Raw genomic sequence first — 21,127 nt, 5'->3', positions numbered from 1 at the left:
GACTACAGGCATGCACCACCATGCCCGGCTAATTTTTTCCATATATTTTTAGTTGTCCAGATCATTTCTTTCTATTTTTTAGTAGAGACGGGGTCTCGCTCTTGCTCAGGCTGGTCTCGAGCTCCTGAGCTCAAACAATCCGCCCGCCTTGGCCTCCCGAAGTGCTAGGATTACAGGCGTGAGCCACCGCGCCCGGCCCACAAGTATATTCTTAATAAATAATTGTTGAATAGCTAAATGAAGGGATGATGGGGTTTGCTGAGCATACAAAATATTATTGTGGGCCTAGAGTACATGCTTCCTTTAAGTAAGTATTTAATAAAGACCATGTGTTGTGTAGTATGAAATAGTGTGGTCTTTTTCCAGCCCACATAGAGCTGGAAATAATGAATTGTCAATATAAATATTTTTAAGGAAATACATACACATTCAAAATTGTACTGAAATCGTGATATAAGGATTTTTTTTTGGTGTCACATCCTAGAATAAATTCTCTTCATTCTAGTGACTTCTGCTTCACAACCTGCTCTTTGCCTTCATTTGTATCTTCAGTCCTCAGTGCATGCATTTCTTTTCTTCACTTCCTTTTTAGCTTTACTTTTCCCCCCGTGTAATCTGTATACCATATTTTCTTTACTACTTGACTGTTGGGGTGTGGAAAATCACATAATCTTGTTGATTGGCCCTATAATAAATGTGAGAGTGTATTGAAAAGAGGGGCTGTTTAGGAAAGGGAGGGAATGGTACTGATTGTAGTGTTTTACTATGTGCCGAGCATTGGTAAATACTTGACATACATTCACCCCCCAAACTTGTGTGAGTTCGAAACATTCTCATTGATACACTGGGAAATAGAAACTCTAAAAAGTTCAGTGATTTGTTCCAAGGTCAGTGTGGATTCAAACCCTAGGCTGAATCTTAAAGTACATGCTCTTAATATTAGGCATATTGAACCTCATCTGACATTCAAGGGAGCTGGCCACCTCACATAATGACCTATTTTGCTGAAATTCAACCCCTGTTTGGGTATTTATGTGTTAATTTCTCTTCCCTGGCTATTTTTGTTCAGCATTTTAAGGATTTTTAAAGATGAGTTATTCTAAAGATTCTTTCAGCTCACTTGTCTTTTACTAATTTGTAGTTTTTAAGAACATCGAGGAGGTTTAAGTCTTCTGTATGTCTTTTCTACTTTGTCTTTCCATTCCAGCAAGAAGTGTAGCAGAAGCTTTCAGTATGGAGTAATACCAAGAACCTGAGACTCTGAAAAAGATGGGTGGATCCTAGATATAAATAAGTGAAATTATGAGTATTAACTTGTCTATTGTAGTATATGGGGTACCTTCTTACAGATTAGTGTTTTGTCCTGAAAACTATATTCAAAAGTACATGAAATGAAGATATTCCAGAATAAAAAAAAGCTGTCACTCATAAAATGCTACTGATTTGATATATACTTAATAGAAATGTCATGACTATCCCTAGACGAATGAAATTTGTGATACTTCTTTAGGATACTAGAATAAGTGCAGAAACCCTCAGAAGGGGATTGAAGTTAAGATTTACTATTTTACGTCTCCAAAGCTGTAATCATTCCTTTCATTCTCAGAAGATAGCCTTGTGTTTTGTTCCTTTTTTGATAAAACTTTACCTGACATTTACATCTACTCAGTCCTTATTACAGTTCTTTTCTGTAACACTAATATTTAATTCCATCTTTTCCATTTCCAGCACCCTGGTTCAGAATTTGAACTAGGCTATCCTTTTTAATTGGTTAGACTTCCTACTACCATGACCATTCATTTCTTCCTAGTTCGTTATCAGGAGCATTTCCTTAAAATCTTCATTAGATCATATCACTCCCATTATATAGACTGAAGATGTATTGTCAGTTCATGCCTTTTATGATCTGGCCCCATTCTATCAGAATTCTGTTTTCAGAGGCACTTTTATTTCTCTGTATTTTTACATTGTTGTTCTCTTAGCTTGAAATAGTAAGAGACACTCCAAACCCTCTTTTCTTCTTCTCTGTCTCTAGCTTTGCATTCAAAATCAACTGAAATCCCACCATCTTGAAACCTTTCTCCATCCATCTAGAAAAAGTTAATTCCTTTTCCTTTGTTCCCACAGCATGTTGCTTTATCTTTGTTATAGGGCTTTTAAAAATTCTGTTTGATATGCCGATATTACTTGGCTGGCTACATTTGTGTTTTCCCTGCTAGATTGTAAGCTTCTGAAGAACACATTCCAAAATGTATTATTGGTGTTTTTATTTAAATATATTTTTCTGTACAGATTAGTGCAAACCAGTCTGCATAGATACCAATTGAATTGTATCTCTAAACTTGCTTGCTATGTTGGTTCACATATGCTATAGGATGGGTCAAATATTAATAATCGTTTTGATTTATAAGGAGGAAATTAAGAACCTCCCTCTTCTAGTTTCTACTTTAATGGAATGAGTAGAGGATGGTGGGAGTCACTTTAGTGTGAATAGAATAAATTCATACCTAGTGCTTATATTTGCCCTCTTGTACTGATTAAGATGGTCTGTTTTTCTTTGTGAGTTTGCATTTAAGAGAGAAATTTTCTGAACAGACTGTATGTCAAGCTTTTATTGCACAGTTCTGAAAGTTTGTAGCTATTTCTGAAAAATCAATTGAAAGTGCATATTGCTTAATATTCATATTTAAGATAATTTTAACCTTTTCTCTTATTCTGTACTTTTTCTGTAAATATCATTTTGTTATTGTTATTTTTAGTTTGAGTTGGCTTTGTTTTATATAGGGAGATTTATAAGCTTTGAAGTGAATGTTGGAAGCAAAAGTATCAGACTAGAATCAGAATCATTACTTGTTTGCAGTGATTTTGTTCCTTGAATTTCTACACATCTAAATTTTGTGAGAATCTACTGTTCATAATATATTTGGAAAATGAAATGGATGTAAATTAGAGGATAAAATATAGGTAAGAACTGGAATTTAAATAAAATGGAAATGAAAGGAGTAGTAAGAGGAACTGAAAGTGGTAGTTGGGCTGCATGTCTCCCCACTTTTTGTTTCTGCATTTTCAGTTGCATGGGGCACTTTCACTGGGATATTTTACTGACACTCTGAATTCAATTTATCTAACATTAAATTAATTATTTCACCTCTCTTGGAGTCATTTCTTTTTATGATACTGCTCTTTATTGTTTTTCATGTTTGTAAAGATAATAGAGGCTCATGGTAGAAATTTTCACTTAGTACAAAGAAGTGTGAAAGATCAAAAGTCCCCTTAAATCCAACCACCTGAGATGATCACCCTTGACATTTTGATGAACATTTTTCTAGACTTCTTTATGCATATATGCAAAGGGACTTACGATTTTACATAAATGAGGAATACTACAATGCTATTTTGTACCCATACTTCATAGTACAATCAATGTATTCTTTCTGTTAGCTCTTGGTATTCTGTTGTGTTAAGTGTAGCACAAGTTGTTTGACCAAATCTACTTTGACGAATGCTTAGGTTTTTATTTTTGCTGTGTGTGTGTTTGTATGTGTGTGTATGTGTGTGTGTGTGTGTGTGTGTGTATATATATATATATATATATATACATATACCAGGTATATTTTTGTGCATTTGTTCTATTATCTCCTCTAGATTGGATTTCCCAGGGGTAAAATTGTTGAGTCAAAGATGGTGTACATATTTGTAATTTTGATACACAGTCAAATTGCCCTTCCAAAGGCTTTTACCAGTTTATATTTCCCAGCAGCATGGGAGTGCCCATTCCCTCAGTTTGACCAACACTTAGAGTTGTAACATGTTCCATTATTGTTTTTATTTGCATTTCTTTAATATCTAGTAAGGATAAATATATTTTCATCTGCTTATTGGATGCTCTAATTTCTTGATTGACTTTTCTGTTGTTTTTCTTATTAATTTGTAAAAGTTGCTTGTGTATTGCTAACTTTTTTGTGGCATTAGCAAGTATTTTTGACAAGTTTGTCTTTTTGTCTTTTAGCCTGATTTATGTAATGTTTTAAGACATTTTTGATTTGTCTGTGTGTGTGTGTGCGCGCACATATGTTTTAAATAGCAGTAGTTTCTGGTTTCTACAAGATACCCAGTGTCAAAACTTTAGTAGTACTTATCTCTTCTCCCTCCCAGTTCTAATGAATTGCTTGTTCAGTAAGTCTTTTTGCAGTGATCTTTAGTTCACTCATTTATTTTGGAAACTCTCTACTCTGGGGCCTTACTCTTGGGTCACCTTGCTTTTGGACTTTCCCTCTTTGAGCCCCTCTTGTTTTCTGCATTCGAATTAATCTTAAAAATACCACTTTGATTTTATCATTTTTATATAAAACATTTAAATTATTTTCTTAAAATTATTTTTATTGACAATTTTCTTTTTTTTCTTTTTTAATTTTTATTTATTTATTTATTTATTTGTTTTTAGTAGAGACGGGGTCTCACTCTTGCTCAGGCTGGTCTTGAACTCCTGAGCTCAAATGACCCTCCCGCCTTGGCCTCCCAGAGTGCTAGGATTACAGGCGTGAGCCACCGTGCCCGGCCCAAATAATTATATATTTATGGGATGCTGTGTGATGTTTCGATTTATGTTTACATTGTGGAGTGATTAAATCAAGATAATTAAGAAATCTATCACTTCACATACTTATTTTTTTTGTGGTGAAGATACTAAAAATCTACACTTTTAAGCAATATTGAAATTTACAGTGCACTATTTATGGTAATCATCATTCTGTGCAATAGATCACTGAAAACTTCCTCCAAACTGAAACATTGTACCCCTCCATCAGTGTCTCCCCTTTCTCCATCCACCCCTGTCCCCCAGCCTTTGGTAATCACCATTCTACTCTCTATTTTTATGGTTTAAACTTTTTTAGATTCCACATGTAAGTGAGATCATGTGGTATTTATCTTTCTATTACAAAGGACAGAATTTACTTCTTTTTAAAAGCTGAGCCACATTTTCTTTATCCATTCATCCAATGATGGACACCTAGGTTGCTTCCGTATCTTAGCAGTTGTGAATAATGCTGCAGTGAACATGGGAGTGCAGTTATCTTTTAGGCATACTGATTTCAATTTCTTTGGATATATACCCAGAAGTGGGATTACTGGATCATATGGTAATTCTGTTTTTTTGTTTTTTTTTTTTGAGGAACCTCCATACTATTTTCCATAATGGATATACTAATTTATATTCCCATTAACACAGTACAAGAGTTCCCTTCTCTTGGGCCGGGCGCGGTGGCTCACGCCTGTAATCCTAGCACTCTGGGAGGCCGAGGCGGGCGGATCATTCTGAGCTCAGGAGTTCGAGACCAGCCTGAGCAAGAGCAAGACACCGTCTCTACCAAAAAATGGAAAGAAATTAATCGGACAGCTAAAAATATATGTAGAAAAAATTAGCCGGGCATGGTGGTGCATGCCTGTAGTCCCAGCTACTCGGGAGGCTGAGGCAGAAGGATTGCTTGAGCCCAGGAGTTTGAGGTTGCTGTGAGCTAGGATGATGTCACGGCACTCACTCTAGCCCGGGCAACAGAGGGAGACTCTGTCTCAAAAAAAAAAGAGTTCCCTTTTCTTTACACCTTCATCAACACATGTTATCTTTTGTCTTTTTGATAATAGCCATTCTAAAAGGTGTGGGTTGATAGCTCATAGTGGTTTTAATTTGCATTTTCCTGATGATTACTTATGATGAGCATTTTTTCATATAACTGTTGGCCACTTGTAGGTCCTCTTTTGAGAAGTGTCCATTTAAGCCCTTTGCCCATTTTTTTAATTGCATTGTTTTCTTTCTGTTGTTTTAGCTTCTTATGTATTTTTAATATTAGCCCCATATCAGATGGTTGTATGGTTTGTAGATATTTTCTCCTAGTCCATGTGTTTTCTCTTCACTCTGTTAACTGTTTCCTTTGCTGTGCAAAAGCGTTTTAATTTGATATAATCCTATTTATTTTTGCTTTTGTTGGCTGTGCTTTTGGGGTTATAGCCAAGAGATCTTTGCCCAGACCAATGTTGTGGAGTTTTTCCCTTATGTTTTCTTCTAGTAGTTTTATAGTTTCAGGTCTTAGGTTCAAATCTTTAATCCATTTTCAGTTGATTTTTGTATTGTATATGGTATGAGATAAGGGTCCAGTTTCATTCTTCTGCATGTGGATATCCTGTTTTCCGAGTGCCATTTATTCAGGAGGCTGTCTTTTCCCCATTGTATATTCTTGACATCTTTGTTGAAAATCAATAGACTGTAAATGCATGGGTTTATTTCTGGGCTCTGTATCCTATTCCATTGGTTCATGTGTCTGTTTTTATGCCAGTAGCATACTGTTTTGATTACTATAGCTTTGTAGTAGATTCTTAAATCAGGTAGTGTGATGCCTCCAGCTTTGTTCTTTTTGCTCAGGATTGCTTTGGCCCTTCCGGGTCTTTTGTGGTTTTACTCACTCAAATTCTTGAATGGGGCATTTAAGGCTCTCCAACCCAACCAACCCAAACTACTCTTAATGTCTCGCTGTATATCCTGATCACAATACTAACTGGATTGTTTACTATTTTATAAACATGGAATTATAAGCCCCTATGTCTTAGTTTCTATCCTTTCTTCTGGCTAGTCTTACTTGTTCATTCTTCCAGCCTTTATTCAGGTGTTATTTTATCTATGAAACCTTCATTAATCTCATTCAGAAGTGATTTTTCTTAATGACTTTAGCACTGAGATGACTTTGTGAATACTTACTATATCCAGGGTTGCATTAATTAGATGTATCTGGTTTCTGGTCCCCTACTTCCTCTTCTAGGTGCATTTGTCCTTTGATATCAGTTGGGGATTGATTTCAGGACCTCCCTCAGATACCAAAATCTGAGGATGCTCAAGTCTCTGATATAAAATGGCCTAGTATTTGCATATAGCCTGTGAACTTCCTCCCAAATACATTAAATTGTCTTTAGATTATTTATAATACCTAATACAATGTAAATGCTGTGTAGATGGTTGTTGTATTGTTCAGGGGATAATGACAAGTAAAAATGTCTGTTACATGTTCAGTACAGATGCAGTTTTTTTTCCCAAATATTTTTGATCTTAGTTGGTTAAATCCACAGATGCAGACCCCATGAATATGAGGGCTGACTGTATACTGAACATGTTTCATCCATTTGTGTTTTAAAAACAAATCATTTTTATTGAGGTATAATTTACATACACTAAAATTTACCAGTTTTAAGTGTGCAGTTGAATGAGTTTTGACAAATGGATGCACTTGTGTAACCATTATCACGATCATGATATAGAATGTTTCCTTTGTACCCCAAAATTTCCTTGTTCCTCTTTACAGTCAGTCCCCTATACCTACCCCTGGTCCTTGGCAGCCACTAATCTGCTTTCTGTCACTATAGTTTTACCTTTATTTATATGAATGGATAAATCAGTCATCATACAGTGTATAGTCTTTGATGTCTGGCTTCTTAGATGCTTTTGAGATTCATCCATGTTGCATGTCTGAATGGTTTGTCCCTTTTTGTTGCTGAGTAATAATCCATTGTGTAGATGTACCACAGTTTGCTTATTTATTATCCAAAGTTGATGGGTATTTGAGTTGGTTCTAGTTTTTGGCTATTAGAACAAAGCTACTGAACATTTGAATACAGTGTTTTGTTTTTGTTTCTTTTGAGTAAGTAATTAGGAAAGGGATTGCTGTGTTGTATGGTAAGTGGATGTTTGGCTTTCTAAAATGCCGAGCTGTTTATAGTCAGTAGTGTTTGAGCATTGCAGATGCTTCACATCCTCACTAAGACTTCCATTTTTTTTGGTCAGTCTTTGATTTTAGCCATTCTAGTGGATGTATAGTAGTATCTCGTGGTTTTTTTGGTAATTCGCTAATGATTAATAATGTTGAACATCTTTCTATATGCTTGTTTGCCCTACGTATCTTCTGTTACATGTCTCAGAATGTTTTGTCCATATTCTTTATGAATTGGGTTGTCTTATTGAGTTGTAACGGTTCTGTACATATTCTGGATACAGATACATGTTTTGCAAATATTTATTTCTCATTCTGTAGCTTGTTTTCCTTAATGATAATTTCAGAAAACAGAATTTTTAAATTTTGATGAAAACCAATTTAGCATTTTTTCTTCTATGATTTTTGCTTTTGTGTCCAAAAAACAAAACAAAACAAAATGTTGCCTAACTCATAGTCACAAAGATTTTCTTTTTGGTTTTACAATATGTATCTTTCATTATTGGTCTACTTTTATGTATGATATTAACATTACAATAATATACTTCCATTTTCTTCCTCCTTTTTATTGTTGTCATATGTTTTATTTCTGTGTATGTATGACACATGTATGTTGTATAGACATTAAATTTAAAATGAGAAGAGGCACTAACATTTAGTTATTTACTTTTCAAATGCTTTTCATTCCTTTATATAGATCCAAGTTTCCATGTAGTATCATTTTCCTCTGGCCAGAGGAATGGCTTTGAACATTTATTCAGGTCTGCTGTTTTGTATAGCTGAAGAAGCCTCCATTTTGAAAGGTAATCTTGCTGAGTATGGAATCCTATATTGACATTATTTTTTCCTCACTATTTTGATTTGCTCCACTTCTGACTTGCATAGTTTACCAGAATTTCCATAATATTTCGTTTTTGCTTCTGTCATTGGATTGTAAGCCCTGTTAGGTTCTTTTTAATCTTGGCTCTTAAGCACCTGCTAGTAGGTACCCAGCAAGTGATATTAAATTGATTTGGATAAGAAAATCACCACAGGCTTCTGCACCATAGGGTTTTTAAAAAAACTTGTTGATAATAGCAAGGTCTAATATTAGACTATGAACAAATTTTTAATGACTAGAGAGAGACTAATCAAAGTATGTGTCCTTGTGCAAATCAAGTACCAAGCTCCCTTCTACTCTTCTCACCTACTTTCCTTTTTTTGTTGTCAGAAACATATCTCAGGGCATGGTTCATTGAAACATGAACATAAACACAGAGTTTATGCTCAGTGGATTAGAACTTGTTTGCTTGAAAAAATCTGCAAAAAGTCAGCCATATGGTTTTTGTTTTTTTTTTTACTTTTAATGTGGCGTAAGGAACATCGAAGAGTTTTATAGTTTTAGCGCTTACTTTGATCCACTTTTAGTTAGTTTTTGTGTATGTTGACAGAGAGAGGTCTGACTTCATTCTTTTGTGTGTGGATATCCAGTTGTCCCAGTACAGTTTGTTGAAAAGACTGTTCTTTCTCCATTAAATTGTCTTGGCTCCTTTGTTGAAAATCAGCTCATCATAAATGGGGGGGTTTGTTTCTGGACTCTGAATTCTATTCCATTGATTTATATGTCCATTCTTGGACCAGTACTGCACAGTCTTGCTTACTTTAACTTTGATAATTTTTGAAATCAGGAAGTATGAGTCTTCCAACTTAGTGTTTTTTTAAAGATCGTTTTGACCGTTTGGATTCTTTGCATTTCCATAAGAGTTTTTAGGATCAGCTTACAATTAGCATGACAGAGCAGCTGGGATTTTGATAGGGAGTACATTGACTCTAGGTTAATTTGGGGAGTATTGCCATTTAACATTAGGTCATCTGGTACATGGGCATGGGATGTCTTTCCCTTTATCCATATTTTCCTTAATGTCTTTCAGTATGTTTTGTAGTTTTTAGGGTACAAGCCGTGTAGCTTTGTTAAATTCTTAGATTTTATATCCTTTTAAAGGCTATTGTAATGGGAATTGTTTTCGTAATTTCATTTTGATTGGACATTGCTAATATATAGTATGTATTCTGCCACCTTGCTGACTCATTTATTCTAATTTTTTTAGTGGATTCATTTTCTATGTACAGGATTATATCTTCTAAAAATAGAGATAGTTTTATTTTTTTTTTTTTCCAGTCTGGATTCCTTTTATCTCTTTTTTTTTTTTTTCCCTAATTGCAATGGCTAGAACCTCAGTTACAATGTTGAACAGAAGTGATAAGAGTATACTTCCTCATCTTGTTCCTGATCTTGGAGGGATCATTCTACATTTATTTAGTCTTTTGCATTCAGTCTTTCTCCACAAAGTGGTTAGCTGTGGATTTTTCATAAATGCCCAGTTTTATTTTTTAGTCAAAAATAGTGACTTTCCCTCAAAGTCTAAGTTTTGGCATCAAAAAAAATTCTGGAATACCTTGGTTGACCCCCATATACATGAGCAGGTGTAACTATCCATTACTATTCTAGGGGCTATGAAAAGAGGAAATTTCCTGTTTTGTGGTATGTGTGTAATGATCTGCTACGTTAGTGTCTCATATACCATGCCTGCAGAAACATTTGAACAATGTTTTGTAATGAATAAAATGTGAATTAATGTTGGAATGATGAGAAAGGGCCAGTCATGTGATGATCTAAGCATCCCAGGAAAAGAAAACAATATATGTGCTAAGGTATATATCAGGAAGAAGCTTGACCTTTTGAAGAATCAGAAAAGATGCCAGTGTGGTTAGAGTCTAGTAAGTAAAGGAGGGTATAATAAAGATGGGAGGCAATTTAGATCTTGTAGGTCACAGTAAAGAGCTTTATTTTTATTTTAAATGGAATTAGAAGCCATCACAGTGTTTTTAGGCAAGGGCATGGTATAATCCACTTTTGGTTTTAAAAGACAAAGAGGTAAAGTACAAGGTGGTATGTGACAAGTGCTATGTGATTTCAGTCAATGTGGGGGGAAGTTACAGAGGAGATCAGACTTTTGCTTGACCCATGAAATATAAATGAGAATTAAACAAATAGGGGAGGGGAAAGAGGTAGTGCCATGTAGCAGCAAAAATAGTGCCTGGCTTTGAATTGGAAGACTTGGGCTTTCAAGTGTTGACTCTGCCTCTCCATAGCTCTTAGCTCTTGATCTAAATTTCTTTACCCTCTTTATCTTAGTTCTGCCACCTGCTTTCTCTATACCTTGGTTGCTATGAAGAACAAATCAAATGTGAAATCCCTATAAACATGTTTTGTAGACTATAAGGTTCAGGGTGGTATGTAGTAGTGTCCCCCTTAATCTGCAGGGATATGATCCAAGAATACCACTGGATGCCTGAAACTGCCGATAGTACCAAACCCTAAATATACCATGTCTTTTCCTATACATACATACCTGTGATAAAGTTTAATTTATAAATAGGAACAGTAAGAGATTAACAATAACTAATAAATAAAATATAACAATTATAACAATACACTATAGTAAAATTATGTAAACATGGTGTGTCTGTCTCTTTCTCTCTCTCTCTCCCCCTCCCTCCCTCCCTCCCTCCCCAAAATATTTTATTCTACTATACCTTGGGTGACAGAAACTGCTGAAAGCAAAACTGTGGATAAGTAGGGACTACAATATGGTATTTGTTTATTCAATAAAAGACTGCCTTCTGTGTGGTATTATGCTGAGGGCTGTAGAGTGATACAAAAATGCTGTGGCTCACTTTGAGAGGCCAAGGCCAGGGGATTGCTTGTGCCTAGGAGTTGGAGGTTACAGTGAGCTATGATGACGGCACTGTACTCTAGCTCAGGCAACAGAGCAAGACCCTGTCTCAAAAAAAAAAAAAAAAGAAATTAGACCTGGTTTCTGTTCCTCTAATGGACAATGTGGTAAATATATCTAAAGTACAGAATTAAGAGAGGTAGATCGTAAGAAGGGTGCAGATAAAGTGCTGGGGGCAGTCACAGAAAGGAGAGCTTACTGCTTGCTTGGAGTTGGTGGTGGTAAGGCTTTATGAACAAAGAAAGACTCTTGCACTAGGCCTGGAAAGATAGGACTTTAATAGAAGAAGGAGGGGAAGCGGATATTCTCAGGAGGCAAATCTGTGGGAGCAAAGGCATGGAAGCATTGGGCAAATTCAATACTTGGTAAAGAAAGGTAGGTTAGGACCAGACAGATCATGTAGCACCTTGATACTAGGCTAAGAAAGGTGAATTCTTTTCAATAAGAATATTATCAGCAGGATATTTAATTGTACAGATATTTATTGAGCATCTGCCCTGCCAGGTTTGTGCTGGAAGTCAAGGCTTTGAATTTAACAGTGATCTCAGTTTATTGGGGAGGATAGATTATCTAATTATTTTCATTCTGATGAGGTATAAACAGAATGTGATAGGATCATAGGACAAGGATCATCTCTAGCTGCCTGGCATAATAAAGGAAGGCTTTATTAGAGGTGGTAGAAATTGTGCTGAGATATGAAGTATTCCTTTGAATAGTAGATAAAAGGAGGTGGAGAGAGGAATATGAGAGAAACGTTCTAAGGCTTGGCACTTCATGTGGCCTTGAATGCATGTCAGGGCTAAAGGTTTTGGTAGAAGGGTAATTGATTCAAGTGGTTGTATGGCGAGTAAATTGGGAAAGTAGATTCAAGATGGGAACCTGTTAAGGAAACTGTTGTGCTAGGCCAAGTGAGTGATGATGTAGGACCTAGTATGGAATAGTAGCTATGGGGATAGGTAACATGGAAAATTGGAGAGAGAGAGAGATGCTTAATATGTAGAATTGGCAGGACTGGGAGACCAGTTGTATGTGGAAGAAGGGAGGAAAAGGACCACTTGAAATGTATTATAGAATGACTTCCAGGTTTCTGGAAGAATAGGGTGCCATTGCCTGAGAATAGGGTATATTTAAGAAGAAAGAGTGGATTTGGAATGGAAGCTTAATAGTTTTAGGTAGATTGTGTTGAAGGTACATGTCGGATAGTTGGGAGTAGGGAGGATGATTTTGGGAGTGGGGTGACAACAACATTTAGGTGATCACTTAAGCCATACATGAGCATAAGCTAAATTATAGTGAGAGAATGAGTATAGTAACGAAGAGAACCTCAAGAGTCAGAAACAACCATAGAAGTAAGAAAATAATCTCGAAAAAGAAAGGTAGTAGAAATGGTTAGAAAGTGTTTTCAAGGGAGTAGTCAACATTATCATCACAAACATTGATTTTTTTCTTTCTCTTTCTTTGAAAAGTAGGTCAGTGGTCACCTCAGTAATTTCGGTGAGGGTATAAGCCAGATTCTAGTGGTTCAAGGACTATGTGGGAGGAGGAGAATTTAAACAAAGATACAATATCAAGATACCATCATTTGCTCTTTTTTGTCTGATTGTCTGTTTTTAAAGATCTTAGACACATGAGTAATTTATTTCTTCAGGGGAAATAGCAAATGGACAGCAAAGGGTAATGGAGTAAGCCAGCCACAGCCGTAGAGTAGCCTAATATAGGGCCTCTCAGACTTTAGTGGGGATCTTGTTAAAATGCAGATTCAGATTCAGTAGGTCTGGGTTGGGGTCTGAGATAGCATTTCTGACAAGCTCTCAGTTGATGCCGATGCTGCCATTCTGTGAACCTCATTGTGAGAAGTAAGGCTGTAAATAGTATTGGACCCACAGCATTACAGGGGAATTAGCCTTAGATAGGAAGAGGAACACCTCTCTGAGATGAGGTGGAATGTAAGGTGGATGGAGATACAGATTAAGTTTGAGGGAAGAGAGATGTCGGATAGTCTTTGTTTTTCTTCTGTAAAATAGGAAATAAAGCTATGTTATGAGAAGACCTTGGGAATGGGGTTATGAGCTTGATGAAAGTAAAGGGTTGGAATAGGAGGAAAGTGAGTGAATCTGGGACATGTAATCACTCAGCAGTGAGGATTAGTTTGGTTATGGTGTGTGTAGAAATAATTGGAGCAGGGAGAGACTAGATATAAAGGGATCAGGTTTTTTTTTGGGGGGTGATATGGTAGCTTAGGGGAGAGATAATGAGGTCTAAAATAGAACAGTGGCCTGAGTAGTAGGCTAAGTAATGCACCTCCCACCCCCCAAAGATGTCCCTGTCCTAATCTTTGGAACTTGTGAATAGGATGCTTTACTTGGCAAAAGGGACTTTGCAGATGTGATTAAATTAAGAATCTTTACATGGGGAGATTATCCTGGATTAGTTGGGTGGGTCCTATGTGATCACAAGGATTTTTTTAAAAGGAGGCTGTGGGGGTCAAGATAGAGAAGGCCATGTGGTGATAATAATAGAAACAGAGGGAGAGAGGAAATGTAATAGAAGCAGAGACCCAAGCGATGTGGGGTTATGAGCCCAGGAATGTACACTGCCTATAGAAGCCGGAAAAGGTAAGGAAACAGATTCTTCCAAGAGACTCCAGAAGTACAAAGCTCTGCTGACATGTTGATTTTAGCTCACTGAGACTAATACTGGATTTCTGACCTCCAGAACTGTAAGATAATAAATTTGCGTTGTTCTAAACTGCTAAATTTGTGGTATTTTGTTATAGCAGCAATCTGAAACATTCACAAGGTATGGATGTAAGGAATACAAAATTAGAATCAATAAAATGAGACAGTTGATAGGATGTGGTATAGGAACCAGGAAACTGAAATTTCTAGCTTGGGTAAATGGGTGGAAAGTAGTGAAATTAAAAAATAGAGAATGGCAAGGATTAGTTGTTAGAGGAAGGTGTATTCATTTTGCCTGTCTTAATTTCAGGCCCTGGTGGACATGATGGGAGCAGTATTTTGAGTCTAATAGTATGGATTATACAGGGTAGAGGAAGATTTGAAAGGAGATGAATTTAAGAGGCTACCACAGTGCTGTTATATATAATTAGCAGGGCTGTTAAAACATTATATGAGAAAGTACATAGGAACATAGTTTTGGCTGAGAAGATGGTGAAAGGGATGATTGAAAGAGAGACAGGTTTTTGAAAAAAGTAATACCACTTTATGTAGTGCTTTTCAGTTTGAGAAGCATTTTCATACTTTTTTGAGGGGGGTTAACAAATTTTTGGAACGGACAGAACTGCTATTAGCATGAGAAATAAGGTAGAAAATTTAGGCTTAAATATGTTGTGGTTAGTGGCTACTGTATTGGACATCACATGTATAGAACATTATGTCATCCCAGAAAATTCTTTTGGATGGCACTGTTCTGTAGTATTTTTTATAATGAGGGGTTGGAGTAAAATTACAGTTAAATTTTTAGCAAAGGATATTTGCTAATTAGGCACAATTTTCAGAAGATCTGGACTCTTGGAGAGACTGTTTGATAATAGTGAAGTGAACAGTATACCACGCTCTCTCTCTTTTTTTTTTTTTTGAGACAGAGTCTCACTGTGTTGCCTGGGCTAGAGTGCCGTGGCATCAGCTTAGCTCACAGCAACCTCAAAAACTCCTGGGCTCGGCTGGGCGCGGTGTCTCACGCCTGTAATCCTAGCTCTCTGGGAGGCCGAGGCGGGCGGATTGTTTGAGCTCAGGAGTTTGAAACCAGCCTGAGCAAGAGCGAGACCCCGTCTCTACTAAAAATAGAAAGAGATTAATCGTACAACTAAAAATATATAGAAAAACTTAGCCGGGCATGGTGGCGCGTGCCTGTAGTCCCAGCTACTCGGGAGGCTGAGGCAGAAGGATCGCTTGAGCCCAGGAGTCTGAGGTTGCTGTGAGCTAGGCTGATGCCATGGCACTCACTCTAGCCAGGGCAACAGAACCAGACTCTGTCTCAAAAAAAAAAAAAAAAAAAAAAAAAACGAGGTTGGACTTGCTATGTACCTCCATTTTAATTCTTTTAGAAAATACATTATCATGATATAATTTATTGTATAGTTGTAGAGAGAGATGTATTTCTCTCTTACCCTGGACTTTGTGTGCCTGAAGTGTTAAATCATAGTCAAAATGATCTGAACTTGTTTTGTTCTGATATTTAGATTCCAAAACTGTTTGTTATAAACAGTAAATACATTGTTGAAATTTATTAGCAAATACATATCTGAGAGAATGCTTAAGTTTACTAGGACATGAAATAAATAAGAAGGAACTATTGTAGAGAAATACAGGATTTGAAGAGGAGTGGAAGTTGTATCTAGAATAATTCCATTGGTATAGTGATCAAATACCATAAAAACATCATTTCCAAAATGTCTTTTATAGAACAAAAATTTTGTAAGTCTTTACTGATAACTACTCTTTCTTCTTCTTCTTTGAACAAAACCCTGAGACTTAGAGATACCTCTCTTATTCTGATTCTATCTAGAAGAGAATAATAGTCCAGAGGAATTATTTGTGTTGGGATTTTACTTACTATCTTTTTATCTCTTTTCTTAGGTAAGATTTACTGATCATAAATCTCAGTTAAATATAATTGACGTGTCTGTATGAAACTGATGACCAGAATCTTGCCAGTGTAGAAAAGGTGATTTAGGGTTTAAGAAAAGGCTTGCTTTCTAAGCCTTCTTGTGTTATTACCTTTGAAGATGAGATGACAGTCTCTTTGCTTTCTCCTGCTGCTTACCTTTCTACTGCTCATCAATGTCTGAGCAGGGGATAGACGCACGACTTATATCAGACTTGTTTTGAGTACCAACAGAGTCTGAAAGGAGAGGAAATTAAAAATGCGGTTGAGTGTTTCATATTATGATACATTTGGTTCCTATATTAAAGTTATCCAAGTTATTTCACAGCCACTTTACAATAACTTCACATTTAGCCAAACATTTCGTCTTATTTCTATGAATAATTGTAAACTTTTTGGTGATTTTTAATGGTTGATGTATGTAAATAGTTAGATTAGAATGTTTCCTGAACAGTATTCCCATTAATCTAGAGTAATCTTACGTAAATCTTGATGGTAAAGTATGGAGTTTGTTTGAAACACTAGCTTAGCTTAATGCTGAGCACTAGTTGGCCCTCAGTACATACTTGTTTTTGAAAGAATGAGGGAGAAGTTGAAGTTGCATTTGAGTCTGTGTTAAACTTAATCATCATTTTGTTTTTATACTAGAATTGTAGAATGTTTCTGAACACTTCTCTCTATACTGTATTAATGTCAACCCTAAACAAAAATTTAAGTTCTTCCTTTCTCTGCCATTTTAACTATGGATTCCTAGGAATTTCTTTGCTTCATTTGCACTCTCTCCATAATTTCTACAAAATGTCAGTAAGAGCTATCTCCTTGGCAGTGTATTAATGTGTTAATTGTGTTAACCCACCTATTTTAGAGTAAAAAAAATCTGAGTTTAAGACCTCACATACAACTAGATCAGTCAAGGTTCTGGAATCCAACGGAGATGATTTGAGAGACTTTAATGAAGGGATGGTGGCCGGGGAGGAGGATTGAGGGAAAACAAAAGGGTTGTTTCCACTAGCAACAGGGAAGCCCAAAGGGGCAAGAAAAATACAGTGCTAGGGCAGTCTGGTGGGGGCTGTGGATAAGCGGGTGCCTCACAGGAGCCATGATGGTGGTGAAGGGATTCAGCTTCTGGCAGAAAATGTGGCCAAGAGGAGGGAGGGAGCTGGGAAGAAATAATCCACCCTTTCTCTGCCTTCTGATCTTTGTCAGTAGCACACAGCACTGGAACCCAGAAGATGGATCTGTCTTTGTCAACATCCTTGGGCCAGAATAGGGCAGAAGGGTATTGGGAAATAAGGTAGTGGTGGCAATAAGATAATAACCAACACATCTACTAATGAGTGTGGGACTGACTTCAGGTAACATAATATTTTAGTTTCAATTTCTTGCCTGTTAATTGTACATACTTTACTGGGTTGAAATGGGCATTAAATGAGATAACATGTTTTTGCAAGGTACTACCATAGTGCCTTTATCTTGTGAATATATTTTTACAGTTTTGATAAGGTGTGGATTTGAAAAGCTCAGCTTCATTTCGATTGGTGCTGTGCTACATTTGTTTTGTAGGAACTTTAGTTGCCACCATACGTTTATATATGTTAATTTTTGTGTTTTTCAGTAATTTTTGAAAAGTGAATTATACTCTCATTATTATTAAGTTGTTTCCAAGATGCAGTTTTTCATAATTTTATAGAGCCAGGAGCTTGAAAACCTAAGTTTTAGTTCAGACTATATGACTATTTATGTCATAGCACTCTGTGGGAGGTACGTTTATTTTACCTCTCTGTGCTCTTCCCTTTTGAAAAATTGGAGTAATAATACATACCTAGTAAATGTTTGATTTTTTTTATGGTAAAATAAAGTAATAGTTGTCAAGCACTTTGAAGACTTATATGTATATTTTTTTTTACTATTCATTTTGAAAAGTATTAGAACTTCAGATTGAGAATAGTATGATTTTTATTTTATTACATTTTCTGTATGAAATTACGCAGATCATAAGACATTATCTTGTATATGTGTGTTTATATGAGTAAAGTGATTATGTTTATGTGTAAGTATTTTAGTCAACGTGTGTGAATGTAAATTTTTTAAAAACTATCTTTTAAAGCTAACCCTCAGAGACTCTCTTTTTTTAATTGCCTAATGGGAAGTTTTGTCTTTTTCACTCCTAGCATAGACAGAGTACTGCTTACTTTTGAATTTATGGGTGAAGGTGGTTTTGAGATGTAGAAACTATCTTTCTGATAAAAGATTGGTCAGACTGCCTCTACCACTGGTATAGCCTTATTGCCTACTTCTGTTTTCTGAGGCAACAGTGATGCCTTGTCACATTTTTTCTCCTAATTTTGTTAGCATTGGTAGGCCATAGCAAGATTAAGATAATCTATTTTCAAGAAGACTGTAGCCACTAGATAATATTCTACTTTAAGGCACCTTTTGTTTTTAATACTCCTTCCAAAAATAGAATGATTTTGAAATTAAGTATATTTCTGTTTTATTTCACAGACTTGAGTTATCACTGTCTTTGTAAATTCCAAACTGAACCTTGCTGATTACTGACTAAATCTTAATCATTTTCCACCAGACGGTCTGCCAAATCCCGAAGCAGAAGCCCATATTCATCTAGGCATTCAAGATCTCGTAGCAGGCACAGGTTGTCTAGATCCAGAAGTCGTCATTCTAGCATTTCTCCTAGCACACTAACTCTGAAGAGTAGCCTGGCAGCTGAATTGAACAAGAATAAAAAAGCACGGGCGGCAGAGGCAGCAAGAGCTGCAGAAGCAGCGAAAGCTGCAGAAGCTGCGAAAGCTGCTGAGGCCGCTGCCAAAGCTGCAAAAGCCTCAACTACTTCTACACCTACCAAGGGGAACACAGAAACTGGTACCAGTGCATCACAAACAAACCATGTGAAGGATGTGAAGAAACTTAAAATCGAGCATGCACCATCTCCCTCAAGTGGTGGAACTTTAAAAAATGACAAGGCAAAAACAAAGCCACCTCTTCAGGTAACAAAGGTGGACAATAATTTGATTGTAGATAAAGCCACCAAGAAAGCAGTTGTAGTTGGGAAGGAGAGTAAATCTGCTGCTACAAAGGAGGAACCAGTATCTCTTAAAGAGAAAACCAAACCACTTACACCAAGCATAGGAGCCAAGGAGAAGGAGCAACATGTACCTTTAGTGACCTCTACGTTACCACCATTACCTTTGCCTCCCATGCTACCTGAAGATAAAGATACTGATAGGTAAGTGCAAAAAGGTTTGTAACTGTTTAGAGAAAAAAATGTAAGTAAATTTGAAGTGAGAAATGATTTAATTTCCTCCAACCTCCCAAAAACTTTCAGTAAAAAAGACTGTAAGTTAATGAATTTTTTTTTTTTTTTTTTGGGACAGAGTCTCCCTCTGTTGCCCTGAGTAGTAAGAGTGCTGAGGCGTCAGCCTAGCTCACAGCAACCTCCAATTCCTGGGCTCAAGCAATCCTCCTGCCTCAGCCTCCCAAGTAACTGGGACGACAGGCGCACACCACAACGCCTGGCTAATTTTTCTATTTTTAGTAGAGACGGGGTCTCGCTCTTGCTCAGGCTGGTCTTGAATTCCTGAGCTCAAGTGATCCTCCTGCCTTGGCCTTCCAGAGTGCTAGGATTACAAGCATGAGCCACTGTGCCTGGCCCACATGAATTCTGTTCATTACACACATCTGAAAATGAAGCACATTGCTTGTAGGCTGGCACAATAACAGTTTATGCTAAGAAATTCAGGCAAAATTTACTATTGCCTGGGATACAAAGAATATTTCAGTATGAGTTTGAGTATCAGAAATGCCATTATTCTCTTTGACTTAATTTTCCTTGGTGATATGATCAGATACAGGACTTTTTATGAGAGAGTCTGCCCTGGGTGTTATAAATCTCATAAGCATGTATCTCAGTTATTTCTAAGTTTCTTTAGTGGCTTTATGAATTTATAATTTTTGGTAGCTTTATGAACTTACCACTTTTTAGTCTTTACCATTTTAATTTTTAAAATTATTTTTGTTTGTTTTGCCTTCTTGGGCATACCTTTTAATTTTTTTTAGCCTGTCTTGCAGTTACGGATTAATCACATTATATTACAGAAGACTCGTAATGTGATTATGCTTTCTTTTAACATGTTTTAAAATTTCTATTATGAACATTGGAGGTATGGCTTGGTTTTTATTCTGAAACATTTCATTCTTCTTTTTATTTTTTTGATGAGACAGAGTCTCACTCTGTTGTCCTGAGTAGAGTGCAGTGGCATCTTTGTAGCTCACTGTAACCTCCAATTCCCGGGCTCAAGTGATCCTCCTGCCTCAGCCTCCCGAGTAGCTGGGACTACAGGTGCATGCCACCACACCCAGCTAATTTTTCTATTTTTCGTAGAGATGGGGTCTTGCTCTTGCTCAGGATGATTTCGAACTCCTGAGCTCAAACAATTTTCCTGCCTCAGCCTCCCAGAATGCTAAGATTACAGGCATGAGCCACTGTGCCCAGTCACATTTTATTCTTAAGAGGATGAAGATAAGAGTGACTATAAATTAAATGCAGCTAAGAAAGTTTCTTGTGTGTATCCTAGGTTAGAAGACTTATACTATTATGTGTTTTACCTGCCTATTATGCCATTTAACCATTTTTATTTTTATGAAGAAATTAGAGCTCTTTCTGCTATGCCCCATTTCTATTAAAAAGCAACTATATGGGCAATTTTCCTAGCTTACTTTCTTTATAGACCTTGAAAACAGATGGATAAAAATGCCATGTGGGCATATCTTTCATGTGCTCAGTTTGGCTAACATTATGAAAATTTTATAATTTAAACCAAACAAAAGCTAAATCATAGTTCTTGTGTTTATTGACCTTTGAGGTACCTTTTTTCCTTTTCTTTTCTTTTCTCTCTTTTTTTTTTTTTTTTTGAGACAGTCTCTGTTGCCCGGGCTAGAGTGCCGTGGCGTCAG

General features: G+C 36.5%; 1 protein-coding gene across 3 annotated transcripts in view; it reads left to right on the top strand.

Moving 5' to 3' along the window:
• Positions 1-21,127, top strand: part of CDK13 (cyclin-dependent kinase 13) — a 115,380-nt gene that overhangs the window by 4,960 nt on the left and 89,293 nt on the right. For all 3 annotated transcript variants that reach the window (XM_012654537.1, XM_012654535.1, XM_012654536.1), the window contains exon 2: positions 18,741-19,400. In XM_012654537.1, the coding sequence (XP_012509991.1) occupies positions 18,741-19,400 (660 nt within the window). The remainder of the gene's footprint in view (positions 1-18,740; positions 19,401-21,127) is intronic.

This window comes from Propithecus coquereli, unplaced genomic scaffold (genome assembly GCF_000956105.1).
Source record: "Propithecus coquereli isolate 6110/MARCELLA unplaced genomic scaffold, Pcoq_1.0 Scaffold441, whole genome shotgun sequence".
Lineage (NCBI taxonomy): Eukaryota > Metazoa > Chordata > Mammalia > Primates > Indriidae > Propithecus > Propithecus coquereli.
This window is presented reverse-complemented; position numbering and strand designations above follow the sequence as displayed.